The sequence below is a fragment of the Bos indicus genome, chromosome 5, assembly GCF_029378745.1.
Source record: "Bos indicus isolate NIAB-ARS_2022 breed Sahiwal x Tharparkar chromosome 5, NIAB-ARS_B.indTharparkar_mat_pri_1.0, whole genome shotgun sequence".
Taxonomy (NCBI): domain Eukaryota; kingdom Metazoa; phylum Chordata; class Mammalia; order Artiodactyla; family Bovidae; genus Bos; species Bos indicus.
In genome coordinates this window covers 111,318,080-111,332,163 of record NC_091764.1, presented here as the reverse complement: position 1 = coordinate 111,332,163, position 14,084 = coordinate 111,318,080, and the positions used below count along the sequence as shown (strand labels likewise).

At 53.0% G+C, this 14,084-nt stretch overlaps 1 protein-coding gene across 3 annotated transcripts in view; it reads right to left on the bottom strand.

Annotated features, from left to right (window-relative positions):
• Positions 1-14,084, bottom strand: part of SYNGR1 (synaptogyrin 1) — a 30,404-nt gene that overhangs the window by 4,230 nt on the left and 12,090 nt on the right. For 2 of the 3 annotated variants that reach the window (XM_019961834.2, XM_019961833.2), the window contains exons 2-4: positions 5,095-5,332; positions 3,568-3,713; positions 2,032-2,334 (exon numbers count right to left, since the gene is read on the bottom strand). In XM_019961834.2, the coding sequence (XP_019817393.1) occupies positions 2,242-2,334; positions 3,568-3,713; positions 5,095-5,332 (477 nt within the window). In that variant the 3' untranslated portion in view covers positions 2,032-2,241. Of the gene's footprint in view, positions 1-2,031; positions 2,335-3,567; positions 3,714-5,094; positions 5,333-14,084 lie in introns of those variants that run through there. The other variant, XM_019961832.2, reaches the window with a different exon arrangement.

The following is a 14,084-nucleotide window of genomic DNA, read 5'->3' as shown; positions in this document are numbered from 1 at the left end:
TATCACTAAGCTCTAGCCAATGCGTCGGCCCCAAGTTCCCTGTCTCACCCTTTGACTTGATGCCTGGAATGCAGACATGAGAGCTGGCACTGTAGCTGCCATAATGGACCATGAGGTCCATGAGGCAAACTGTAGGGATGGAAGAGGCCTCAGTCACTAAAGACTTCTGGAGTCACTTATGCCAGCCCTGGACTGTCTTCCCAGACTGACTTTTTCAGACCACTGTCATTTGTGATTTCTGTCATTTGCTGCTGAACCTAATTCTAACTGAAATGCTTAATCAAATAAGTTTGGGAAACTGAGTTAAACAGAGGACCATAGGAGTCATCAGAGCTTTGATTATTTCATGTATGCTGGGATCCCCAAGCAAGCAACCACTTATCTAACCACTGAAGCCCTTTTTACATAGAACTCAGTTGGGAAAGACTTATCTACAGCATATACACATAGGTGGGAAACGCTTTTTAAGTAAAAGCAATTACATTATTATTAAGGACAATGAAACTGATCATACCAAGCTAGGGAATAAATTAAACCTGTCATGAAAAGATAGTGTTTACAGGTTTACACTGAAAGCCTTCTCCAGAGGTCTTCCCAACCCAGGTCATCTGCCTGTGATGGGAAAATGCTTATGTTCTACATAATTCTCTTTGGGGGCCAGGAAGACTGAGGCCTAGAAAAGGGGTCCTCATGGCAGAGTCAGTGCCAGAACCCAGATCTGAACATAGGGGTCCTGCCCCTCCCTAGGCCAGGGCCCTCCCCATCTCCTTCCTTTGGATCAGCCAGTTGACAAGGCCCTAAGTCAACCAGGAACCTGAGAGGGCCAACAGATGAGAGGCAGAGGCAAAGTGCCAGGGGCCTGGAAAAGGCAGACCAGGCCTCAAGGAGGTGGGCTGAGGAATCAGGAGTGGCCCTTTTGTATTTTCTATGATGCTGGTATGAGGTCCTGGCTACAGGGTGCTCAGATGCAGGAGCCTGGGGAAGGGAGGTGGAAAGCACCCACGTGGCTCTACCCACGTCTTCAGCACCCTTGAGCCATCAGCGAGTCCACAAGAGCACAAAGGGAACGATGAATGAGTCCCTGAGAGGAACTTCTGCAGACATGGTCCTCCCGAGCTCCCTGACTCTACTGCTGTCCTGCATGAAGGCAGAGGTCTGGAGCTGATGACCTTCGCAGACCCTTCCAGGGCAGGACTCTGGCTACAGGCAGCTAGTGCTATCTCTGCAGTCACTCCTTCACCTCAGCTGAGTTAAGGACTCTCTGAGCCATCCAGTTCAAAGAGCCACAGACAGGAACCATGGAGGGAGTGTGGGCCCCTGCTGGGCCTGGGTGCAGAGGTGAGGCTGGGAGTTCCGTTCAGAGCCCAGGGACCTAGTGGTCCACCTGGCTCTGCTTCTTCAGAGCAGGCGCACTCTCTGTGGCATCTCCACTGCGCCGGGCTTTGTCCTGGGGGCCAGTCTGTGTTCCAGGGCAGCTGAGGGCCCCAAGGAGGGAACCTGTGCCGGACTGGAGGCCAAGGTCCTTTGGAAGATCAGGGATTCACCACACAGGAATCACTTCCAAAGGAGAAGTTATGAAGGTGTCCCTGACTCCTTGGAGAGAATGAATGAATGAACAAAAGAAGTGACATTTATTGAGCATCTCTGTGCCAAGCCCTGTGCCAACCTTCGTTTCATCTGCACAACAGCCCTGAGAGGTTGGCTCATTATCACTCCTCAGTCCAGGGAGGTAGACTGAGGCACGGAGTGGGGCATGGTTCTGCCCAGGGTCCCGCAGCACACGAGAGCAGAGTCAGACCAGGAGTCCTCTGCTGTGCTGGGCCAGGCCCCTCTTGGCAGCCAGCCTCCATGGGGGCTGTAAAATTGGCCTTCATATTGCAGCTGTGAGAGGGGCTCTCAGCCCTTATGGAGCCACCTCCAACCTGTGGCAGTGAGTTTGAGAGAGATTTCGGTTTGTCTGTCTTCCCATCCCCAGCCTGTGGGCTCCTGGGGCCAGGAACCACCTCTGATTCATCACTAGGCACAGAACAGTTGCTCAATAAATGTTTACTGAATGAACAGACACGTGAAGAATCAACAAAGGAGGTGATGAGGAAGTGGTGAGCCTTAACTGGCCCCTCTAGCCAGCCTTCCGCTACCCTGCACGCCCTGGCATCTTGGCTGGTCCAGGCAGTGGGCTGCCCTTCAACCTTGCCACTGGGCATATACTTAGGGCTTCCTGCTTCTGGAAGCTGTGCAGGCCTACGGCTGTGCCGAGGCGGGAAACAGCGTGTTGTATTCCTCCTGGAAGGTAAGGTCCTTGAATCTCCGCACGGCCAAGGCTGCAGTCAGGCTCTGCCAGGAGAGAGCAGGGGTGAGGCCGGCGGGGAAGAAGAGTGGGCAGGCAGAGGCGCCATCAGGGAGGTTGGCTTCAGGGGGCCCAGTCGGCACCTGTCCATCAGCCATTCAGACTCCGCCCCTGGAAGTCCCGGTGACCAATCACGCACTCCTCCTCTGCAAGCCCCGCCCCAGGGGAAAAGGGGAAACAGGGAAGGCTGGCTGCAGCAGTCTCACAGGATTGGCCGGTGCTGGTGCCTATATACAGCCCCGGGGGGCTTCTTGCAGAAGGCCGAGGACAGCTCGAAGGCCTGCAAGGGAGGGGGTTGTGGGAGGGGAAGGGAGAACCCTTGGGAAGGGGGAAGGAAGCCCATATGACCCTAGATATCTGCAGGAGGGAGACGGGAGAAGAAAAAATATGTTGGGAGGACAGGGAACCAGTGGGAAGGAGGGGTCAGTCACGCTGCCATGCCGACTGGCGCGCGAGACCACCAGATCCAAAATCCACAAACGGGGTGACCTCTGGCCAGGGGCGCCCAGAGACATGCTTTTTTTGACCTACATACATATGTGGAGGTCAAATATATATGTATTTTTAACACAAAAAGATCAGAATCCACATAGAAGTTCAGATTCCTGGCCTCCCTGGGAAAATCAGAAGCCCTGGCCTCTGTGGGTCCCCAGTCCTGCTCAGAACAGGGGCCGGGTAGAGGGTGCCCTTTCAGGATGCTGTACACCTGCCGCCGGCTCCACTCAGGCCTTCTCTCATTCTGCCTGCCAGATGGGCTCCTATATTTGTGATACAGCCCACTGCAAACCCAATCTCCCCGTTTTACAGACAGGAAGGCAGAGGCCCAGAAAATCAGGAGAAGCCCCAAGATTCAACCCAGGTCTCCTGACTCTCAGCCTCTGCTCCTTCTCAGCCTTGAACCTCAAAGCCTTATCTTTCCATCTAGGCCTCAGCCTTCTCGTCTGTAAAAGGGAACAGTAAATAACTACCACTCAATGACCAGAGTGGTTAGGAGGGGAAGCTGTTCCCACAGGAAGGGTGCCCTGCACCGGAGCCAGGGTCTGCTATCAGCCCCGACCGTCCTGGCTGGCAAAGGGCAGCGGTCTACCTCCTCAGGGAGCAGCCCCGCCGTGTGCATTGAGGCCGGAAGCAGAACAGAGACCCTGGCTGTGCTCAAAGGCCACCCGCCCGGGAGCTCGGCTGGGGCGGGCGGGTGTGGCCTGGCTGGACGGTGTACTCACCCACGTGAAGATGGAGAAGAAAGAGAAGGCGATGGCGGCCCGGGCCGCGTCCGTCCCCTCGTTCAGCGGATTGTCCTTGGGCTCAGAGACCTGCCATTGGTTGGCCAGGAAGCAGAAGCCCACGAACCAGAGGAAGGCCCAGAAGGCTGGGGTGGGTGTGGGGCCAGGCAGCCCACGTGGGCGGAGAGGGCGGGTGGGGAGGAGGAGACAGAGAAAAAAAACCAAGGAACCGGGGAGGTTCAAGGGCGAGTCTCCCACGCTCCCCACCCACAGAGGGAGAGGAGGTGGGGGGGGTCAGAGTGCGGGGAGCACGGGAAAGCACAGGGGAGAACAGAGAGGCCGGCCAGACCCAGAGCAGGAGAGAGACCCGGGGGAAGGAGGCAGCCAGGCCGGGAGCAGAGTCAGGCAGGGGCGGGCAGTGAGAGAGGGAGGGATGGGGAGAGACAAGAAAAGTCAGTGAGCCTCGGCCGTGCTGCTCTAAGCTCAGCCAGCACAGGCTTCCCGGCTCCATCCCTGACTGACCAGTGGTCCAGCCTGAGGCCTGCACCTCTTCTGTGAGGGGCGGCCACCTGACCCCCCCCACCACCTGGCTGCAGCCTCCCAGAGAACGGGACCGGGGAGGACGAGGGGACACGTCTGTTTGCAGTCCCACAGAGCCTTGAGATGCCTGAGGGTTCCTTTGAGAGCCCAGGTCTGGGAGTTTTTAGGGTGGGAGCCTTGTGGGGACAAGTTCTTCTCTGTATGCCTACAGTCTACCTAGAGAGCCCCAGAGCTGCTCCGGATGAAGAGCGTGCATGCCCAAGGGCTGGCACCTAGAGCCCAGCCCCTCCCAGAGGCACTGCAGGGGAGCCCTGGGGCTCCGTGGAGCACAGTTTGAGAACTACTCGCGGCATATCTGTACCTTCAAGTCGAAGGGGCCCCAAGCCTCATTACCTGCAGACCAGGCACATCCTGAGAGTCCTGGAAGCGGCTGGAGGGGCCCCAGACGGAGACCTGAGTGCCCCAGGCCAGGGACACCAAGCCCAAGCCTCCTCAAATCAGTCTCTCAAACTCACTGGGACAGAGGCCAGGGCACCTCTGCCAAAGTCACTTATGAAGGGCAAGGGCAGCTCCCCAGCCCCAAGTCTTGACCCTCCCAAGGCACCTACTGTGTGCAGGGCCTTTGGCCATCGCCCAGCTTAGTTCTCACGGGGCTCCACCAGGGAGGGGGGCCAGAGGAGGCCAGTGAAAGCAGAGGAACCCCCTCCAGACATTGTGTTCCTACTCTGCCGTGAGCTGTGGGCTGTCTTGGGGTCTCGGGCCCCGCCCTGGTCCTACATGACCCTGCTGCCAGCCTTGTGACCCCAAGTCTGTCCCTTTGCAACAGCCTGCAACTCGGTTTCCCCATCTGGAAAACAGGCAGAAGGGTGGCAGCCACCTCCCAGGTGTGTGTGAGGCTGAGCAGGATCACGGTCAGGAGAGCCCCCTGCAGACTCTGTGCTGCTGGCGGGGGGAGGCAGGCACAGTACCCACTGGGGTGGGGCTCACCCGAGACACCGATGTCGGACAGGACAGCCTTCTTCCGGTCCTTGACGCTGCTTATCTGGGGGAAGTACACGTCCAGGGCCAGGTAGAGCAGGCAGGTGAGGAAGGCAAGCACGCCCACGGTCACTCCGTAGCCGCAGGCGTTGGGGTTGCGGTTGTAGATGCAGAACTCCTCGCTTTCTGAGGGGCTGTTGAGGTAGCCCTCGTTCACGATGGAGCCGAACACCACGATGGAGAACACCTGTGGTGACAGGGGAGGGGTGGGGGTGGCCGTGAGACCTGGGCAGGCCCCTCCTAGGACCAGCCCAGGGTGGGGGGTGGGGGGGCAGGAGGGGAGGGCTACCAACCACCTCGCCGGCTGCCTGCCCCTCTGTGAGCCCTCTTCACCCCAAACAGTCACAGGGCCGAGGTGAGGCAGGCAGGTCAGAGGGGGAGGCCCAGAGAGGGAGGGAAACTTGCCTGGGGTCACACAGCACAAGTGGGTCAATCACTTCCTTCTCCAGCTGGAGGCACTGAGGACCCCCCGCACCAACCACAGATGTGGCCCCACTCCCCTTCCAGCCAGGTGCTAAGAGGCCTTCCTGGGCCCTGACACCAAGGTTCCTCTAGGACTGGACCCAGCCTCCCAGAAGAAGCGGTCTCAGCCCTCCAGGTGGTGAACCGCCAAGCCCGCAAGCCCCTGGCTGATTCTGGCATGAGCCAGCCCCATCATGGGTTCTGTGGAATGACAGGCTGTCCTGGGGTCTCAGGCCCTGTCCTTGGTCCCACCCTTCCCTGATGCCCAGGCGCTGACAAGCAGAAAGAATGACAAATGAACAAATACACCAGTTACGAAGACACCAGTTACAACCCTGTCAATTACAGGGCAACTTGCAGGGCCCCAAGTGTAACAGGTGTTACCTCCTTTAACGCCCCCAACAACCTCCAAGACTATTTCAGCTGAGTTGGCTGCCAGCAGGGGTGGCCCCTCCTGACCCTACCTCCTGGTATCTACATCCTTGTGCTATCCCCTTCCCCTTGACTGAGGGCTGAGCCTAGCAAGTTGCTTCTAAACAAAACAGAGTATGGCAAGAAGTGACGGGATGTCACTTGTGTGAGGAGATTACAAAGCCCCGGCCTCGGTCAAGCTCCTGCTCTCCGGCCCCTCCTTGCTCGCTCTGAGGGAGGCGGCTGCCAGGATTTGAGCTGCCTTATGAAGAAACACACGGACGTGGAACTGAGGGAAGTCTCCAGGCAACAGCCAACAGGGAACGTGGCCCACAAGGAATGAGGCCTGCCAGCGCCATGTAAGTGAGCCTGAGGGCAGACCTACCCTCAGCCTTCAGATGAGACCGCAGCCCTGGCCAACACCGCGATGGCGAGGCAGTGGCACCTCACTAAGCAGGTTCCCGGCCACGGAAACTGTGAGAATCCAGCCCTTTTGTTGTTGTTTTTCACGTGTGCTTTATCTACTTGGCTGCATCAAGTCTTAGCTGCAGCATGCAGGATCTTGGTTACCGTGTGCAGGCTTCTCTCTAGTGTTGGTGTGTGGGCTTCACTGCTGCACCGCATGTGGGATCTCAGTTTCCTAACCAGGGATTGAACCAGTGTCCTCTGCATTGGAAGGCAGTCTTAACCCCTGGACCAGTAGGGAAGTCCCCGAACACTGCCTGTTTTAAGTCATTGCATTTGGGGGTGTGGTGTGACGCAGCAGCAGCTAACGAATACAATCAGTATCGTTGGCATTCTGCAGATGAGACAAGGAAGGTGAAGGTGTTAGTTTGTGTGCCCAGAGTCACACAGCTGGGACGTGGCGGAGCTGGCTTTAAACCCAGCGACCTGATCCTGAAGTCCATGCTTCTTCCTCCTGCCTCTCACCTCCCCTGAAACTCTGACGATGAAGAGGCCCACCCACAGTCAATGGACATACAGACAGGAAGACAGAGCCTCAGATGTGGCCTGCAGTGAACGTGAGGTGCAGCTGCATAGAACTGAAGTATAGCTGATTAAGCTTCCCCGAAGGCTCACTGGGTAAAAGAATCTGCCTGCAATGCAGGAGACACAGGAAATATAGGTTAGATCCCTGGGTTGAGAAGATCCTCTAAAGAAGGAAATGGCAACCCATTCCGGTATTCTGGCCTGGAGAATTCCATGGACAGAGGAGTCCGGCGGGCTACAGTCCATGGGGTCGCAAAGTCAGGCACGACTGAGCAACTAAGCACATAGCTGATTAACAAAGCTGTGAGGTTTCGGGTGGACAGCACAGGGACTCAGCCACACACACATGCATCCATTCTCCCCCAAACTCCCCTCCCATCCAGGCTGCCGCGTAACAGACTTCCCTGTGCCATAAAGTACGTCTTTCTTGGTTATCCATTTTAATGCAGAGGATTTTAATTGCCCATTTCCCACTTCACTTTGCTTTCCAATTTTTCCACAATGAGGAACTATAATTTCAGTGTGAACCAGATACATTTTTGTCCTTAGCTAACACCTTAGATGGGTAGAGACTCCATGGCAGGTGTGAGAAAAAATATGAGAAGCATCATTTTTTCAATTGTATCTTTAAGATGTCTACACATGGATTTTATAACAGACTAGATACATCAGTGCAGTAGTAATATATATATAAAACAAATCTACATTTTTTATTGAAGTATAATTGTATATTATATAAGTTATAAGTATATAATATATACTTGTGATTCAGTTTTTAAAGGCTATACTCCATTTACAGTTATTATAAAATATTGGCTAGTCTCCATGATGTACGATAAATCCTTGTAGCTTATTTTATACATAACAGTATCTCTTAATCCCTAACCCCTGTATTGCCCCTCTCTGATGGTAACCACAATTATTCTCTGTATCTGTAAATCTGCTTCTTTTCTGTTGTATTTACTAGTTTGTTGCACTTTTTAGACTCCATATTTAACTGATATACAGTATTTGTCTCTGTCTGACTTATTTCACTTGGCATAATACCCTCCAAGGCCATTCATGTTGCTGCAAATGGCAAATTTTCCTTCCTTTTTATGACTGAGTAGTATTCCATTCCAAGACAGATTTAGAAAAGGCAGAGGAACCAGAGATCAAATTGCCAACATCCGCTGGATCATCAAAAAAGCAAGAGAATTCCAGAAAAATATCTACTTCTGCTTTATTGACTACACCAAAGCCTTTGACTGTGTGGGTCACAATAAACTGTGGAAAATTCTTAAAGAGATGGGAATACCAGACCACCTGACCTGCCTCCTAAGAAATCTGTATGCAGGTCAAGAAGCAACAGTAAGAACTGGACATGGAACAACAGACTGGTTCCAAATTGGGGAAGGAGTACTTCAAGGCTGTATATTGTCACCCTGCTTATTTAACTTATATGCAGAGTACATCATGTGAAATGCCAGGCTGGATGAAGCACACATTGGAATCCAGATTGCCAGGAAAAATACCAATAACCTCAGATACACAGATGACACCACCCTTACGGCAGAAAAGGAAGAGGAACTAAAGTGTCTCTTTATGAAAGTGAAAGAGGAGAGTGAAAAAGTTGGGTTAAAACTCAACATTCAGAAAACTAAGATCATGGCATCTGGTCCCATCACTTCATGGCAAATAGATGGGGAAACAACGGAAAAAGTGAGAGACTTTATTTTGGGGGGCTCCAAAGTCACTGCAGATGGTGACCACAGCCATGAAATTAAAAGACGCTTGCTCCTTGGAAGAAAAGCTATGACCAACCTAGACAGCATATTAAAAAGCAGAGACCTTTGCCAACAAATGTCTAGTCAAAACTATGGTTTTTCCAGTAGTCATGTACAGATTTGAGAGTTGGACTATAAAGAAAGCTGACTGCCGAAGAATTGATGCTTTTGAACTGTGGTGTTGGAGAAGACTTTTGAGAGTCCCTTGGACACCAAGGAGATCCAACCAGCCCATCAGAGAGGAAATCAGTCCTGAGTATTCATTGGAAGGACTGATACTGAACTCTAATACTTTGGCCACCTGATGCAAAGAACTGACTCCTTGGAAAAGACTCTGATACTGGTAAAGATTGAAGGCAGCTTGAGAAGGGGACAACAGGGGATGAGATGGTTAGATGGCATCACCAACTTGATGGACATGAGTTTGAGCAGGCTCCAGGAGTTGGTGATGGACAGGGAAGCCTGGTGTGCTGTAGTCCATGGGGTTGCAAAGAGTTGGACACAGCTGAGCAACTGAACCGAACTGAGTATTCCATTGCATATATATACCACATCTTCTTTATCCATTCACCTTTTTTTTTTTTAAAAAAAAGTATATTTATTTATTTGGCTGCGTGGGGGTCTTAGCTGTGGCACGTGGGATCTTCATTGTGGCATGCAAACTCTTAGTGCAGCATGTGGGGTCCAGTTCCATGACCAGGGACTGAACCCTGGTCCCCTGCATTGGAGGCATAGAATCAGCCACTGGGCCACCAGGGAAGTTCCTATCCATCCATCTGTTGATGGACACCGAGGTTGCCTCCATTTCTTGGCAACTGTAAATGATGCTGCTATGAACACTGGGGTGCATGTATCTTTTCAAGTCAGTGTTTTTGGTTTCCTCAGATATATGCCCAGGAGTGGAACTGCTGGGTCATACGGTAGTTCTATTTTTAGTTTTTTGAGACACCTCCATACTGTTTTCCACAGTAGCTGCACCAATTTACATTCCCATCAAAGGTGTATGAGGATTCCCTTTTCTTCACATCCTCATCAACATTTGCTATTCGTGTTCTTTTTGATGCTAACTGTTCTGACTGATGTGAGGTGATACCTCACTGTGGTTTTGATTTGCATTTCCCTGGTGATTAGTGATGCTAAGTATCTTTTTATGTGCCTGTTGGCCATCTGCATGTCCTGTTTGGGGAAATGTCTATTCAGATCTTCTGCCCATTTTTTAATCTGCGTTTTTTTTTTACAGGATTGTGTGTGTGTGTGTGTGTGTGTGTGTGTGTGTTGAGCTGTAAGACCTGTTTACCTATTCTGGGTATTAACCCCTTATCAGCCTTATCAATTGCAAATATTTTCTCCCATTCAGTGGGGCTGTCTTTTTGTTTTGTTTATAATTCCGTGGACTGTTTAGTCCATGAGGTCACAAAGAGTCAGACACGACTGAGCGACTTTCACTTTGGTGTGCAAAAGCTTTCAAGTTTAATTAGGTCTCATTTGTTTATTTTTGCTTTTATTTCCTTTGCTTTAGGAGATAAATCCCCCCAAAATATTGCTAGGATTTATGTCAAAGAGTGTTCTGCTTATATTTTCCTCTATGGGTTTTATGTTTTCTGTATCTATTGTGAGTCTGTTTTTGTATATGGTGTGAAAGAATGCTCTGATTTCATTCATTTATATGTAGCCGTCCAGTTTCCCCAGCATCACTTATTGAAGAGACTGCTTTTTCTCCACTGTATATTCTGCCTCCTTTGTCATAGACTAATTGACCGTAAGTGCATGGGTTTCAGATTCACACTTCATGGGAGGACTGACTCAAAATTTTTTTTCCTAAAGGAGTGCATGATCTAAAGTTTGGAGATCACTGGTTCATGACACTGTGTGTTAAGGACTCTGACCCAAATACCCACTACCAGATGAGTGGAGAAGTAAGCTGTGGCACATCCATACAATGGGATATTATTCGGCCACTGAAAGGGGCAGAGTTCTGATACAACTAGAGGAGCCTTGAAACTGATGAAGAAAGAAGTGAAAGAAGCCAGACATGAAAGGTCAGCATTATGATTTCTTTTATGTATTATACCCATAATAGGCAGAACATAGCAAACAGACCAGCGATCACAGCAGCTGGGGAAGTGGGGAATGGGGAGTGACTCCTTAATGGGTATGGGGGGTATTCATGGGGGTAATGAAGAAGTCTCTAAACCAGACAGGCGGCAGTTGTACAACACTGCGAATGCACTAAATGTCACTGAACTGTATACTCTGAAATGGCTTATTGTGGGTAATGTGAATTTTTTTCTGCAATTCAAGAAAAAAAGAAAGGATTGATAGGCTGTGTCCTGGTTCAGCCACAGGCACCGAAGTGGGCGGTGGCGGCCCGTGAGCCACACGTCTGCCAATCCTGACTTAGGAACGTACACGTCACCACAACCCCAGGCCTGTGGAGGCCCCCAGGCTCACAGCTCTGCCCAGTCACAAGCTCCGGTCTTCACAATCACCCCATGGAACAGTGAGGGCGATCCCTACTGCCCCCAACTGCCAGAGCAGGAAAACCGAGGCTCCGAAAGAGAAGGTGGCACTGCTGTCGGAAGAACAGGCTGAATCGGAGCCCAGTTCCCCTCAACCTCAGCCTTAGGCTCTCCTCCACCTGACCAAGCTGGCTCAGCCTCAGGAGGTAGACCCCTAAAGGAGGGGCTACCCTTTATTTCCAGAGACCCAGGGGATCAGCAGGAAAGCAGGCTGTGGGGCCAGAGTGGCAGGTCTGGCGTTCAGGGTCACAGGAGGGGAGAAGCAGGAAGTCCTGACTTCAAAGCAGTCTGTCAGACGGACCCCTGGGCTACTGACACAGCCCAGAGGAGCAAGGCAGACGCCAATGCGAGATGAAGGCGGGCTCTGACAGCCGGCTACCTGGGCCGTGCACTGCACAGCTCCAGGGTCCACCACTCACACAGCCCCTTGGACTGTGACTGAGATCAGTCTAAGACTCCTACCAGAAAACCACCAGGTCGGGAATCTGAGGCCCTGTCTTCAGATTCGGTCAGTAGACACCACCGATCCAGCAAAACGGAAAGACAGTAAAAGTCGCTCAGTCGCGTCTGACTCTTTGCAGCCCCATGGACTATACAGTCCATAGAATTCTCCAGGAGTGGGTAGCAGCTTTCTTCTCCAGGGGATCTTCCCAACCCAAGGATCGAACCCAGGTCTCCGCATTGCAGGCGGATTCCTTACCAGCTGAACCACAGGGGAAGCCTGAGAATACTGGTGTGGGTAGCCTATCCCTTCTCCAGCGGATCTTCCCAACCCAGGAATCGAACCGGGGTCTTAAAAGCCTCTTGATTAGAAAGAGACTTCAGACACGAGGAGTCACACAGACCGGATGGATTTAAATCCCAAGCCTGCTCCACATGCTGTGTGGCCTCCAGCAAATGACTTAACCTCTCTGAGCCTCAGCTTGCTGCTGCTAAGATGCTTCAGTCGTGTCCGACTCTGTGCAACCCCACAGACGGCAGCCCACCAGGCTCCCCCATCCCTGGGATTCTCCAGGCAAGAATACTGGAGTGGGTTGCCATTTCCTTCTCCAATGCATGAAAGTGAAAAGTGAAAGTGAAGTCGCTCAGTCGCATCTGACTCTCAGCGATCCCATGGATTCAGCCTTCTAGGCTCCTCCGTCCATGGGATTTTCCAGGCAAGAGTACTGGAGAGGGGTGCCATTACCTTCTCCGGAGCCTCAGCTTGGTCCTCTGTAAAAATCAGTCCAGGGCTGATGGGAGAATGACATCAGCGAGCACCTGGAGCAGAGCGGCCGGGACTTTGTAAGGGTTAACTGCCTTCTCCAGAGGCCCTGGACACTTCCTGACAGACATGCTCCCTGGGGGCTGGAACAAGGGTGGGCCCCCCCCCCAAAGCAGGCTTCGAGGAGGTTGTGGGGCGACGGGAGCAGGTGGGCGGAAGTCTGGGCTTTGGCAACCGCAGAGGAGGAACTATTAAGACAAGCCCTCTTGCGGGAGAAGAGCAGGGCATCCTTAGGGAAGCCAGAGGAAAGTGCTGGCGAGGACGTGTCCCCAAGAGGGGACGAAGGAAGATCAAAACAGCCTCCGAGGGGCCTGGAGGAGCCACAGGCAGAGTGGAAGGAGGGGCCCTCGGGCCAGCTCCCAGCCGCCTGTCCTTCAGAGCTCCCCGCCCTCCTCTCCACAGACACGGCCTCGGGAAGGCATTCATCACAGGTCACAGGCTTCTTGGTGCCTTACGTTGGGCTGAGAGGGGGTGTCCAGGGGTGACCACCTCTGTGGAGACACAACTGTCAGGAGCTGACCAGCTCTGGAGGGACAGGAGCAAGGAGGCAAGAGCCTGGGGCACATTAGCCTGGATGCTGAATCTGCCTGGCCCCTTGTCTAGCAGGTGACCCCAGGCCGGTCACTTAACCTCTCGAATCTCGGTTTCCAAGTCTGCACAGTGGGGCGTAACAGTACCCAAACCACTGACGTTCTGTGAGCAATGAGTGAGGTCCTGCATGCAAGGATCAGCCTGTGACCTGGAGTGACCTTGACCTGGAGCATCCAAAAGGTGCCAGACTGACCCTAAACGAGTGGAGTAGATAATGCAGGCCATGACCCATGGGAGGGAAGTGGCAGGGATCAGGGAGGGAGCCCTGAGCACGGATTTCTGAGCTGAGTCAAGAAGGAGCCTAAAGGAGCATCAGGAGGGACAGGAGGAGACAGACTGGGTGAACGGGGGTCACCCAGTGAGCTCTGAGCAGACGCCTGTCTGCAGGGATGTAGGGCCATGGAGATATCTGGGAGAGACGTTCCATGGAGAAGTAGCCCCAAGTGCAAAGGCCCTGGGGCGGGAATGAGTCTGGTGGTTGAAGAGGCTCACAGAGTATAGCTGAAGGGAATGAGCAAGGTGAGGTCACCCAGGGCTTCAAAGGGAAGGCGGAGTTCAGCAGAAGGTGAGTGACTTGATCTGACTTAGGTTTTAAAAAGCATCACCCCGGTGAGGTGGAGAAAAGACTGTGGGTCAAAGGTAAAAGCAGGGGGACCAGCGGGACCATGCAGCACCCAGGTGAGGGATGAGGGGGCAGGGCTGGTGTGGGTCAAGGGATGGGGTGAAGGGGCGGGAGGGGACTGTCCTGTGGAGGGAACGTCACCAGAACCTGCAGACAGAGGCCCACTGCTGGGAGGGGAGGGGGGCCTGGGGGGTCATGCCAGGTGCCCCGGCTGCAGGGCTGGGCCAGGATAGGGAGCCTCCCCGGGCCAGGCTGAGAGTCTGCTGGTCAAGAAACTGAGGCTCCAGGAAGGGAAGAAGTACTGCTAAGAACAC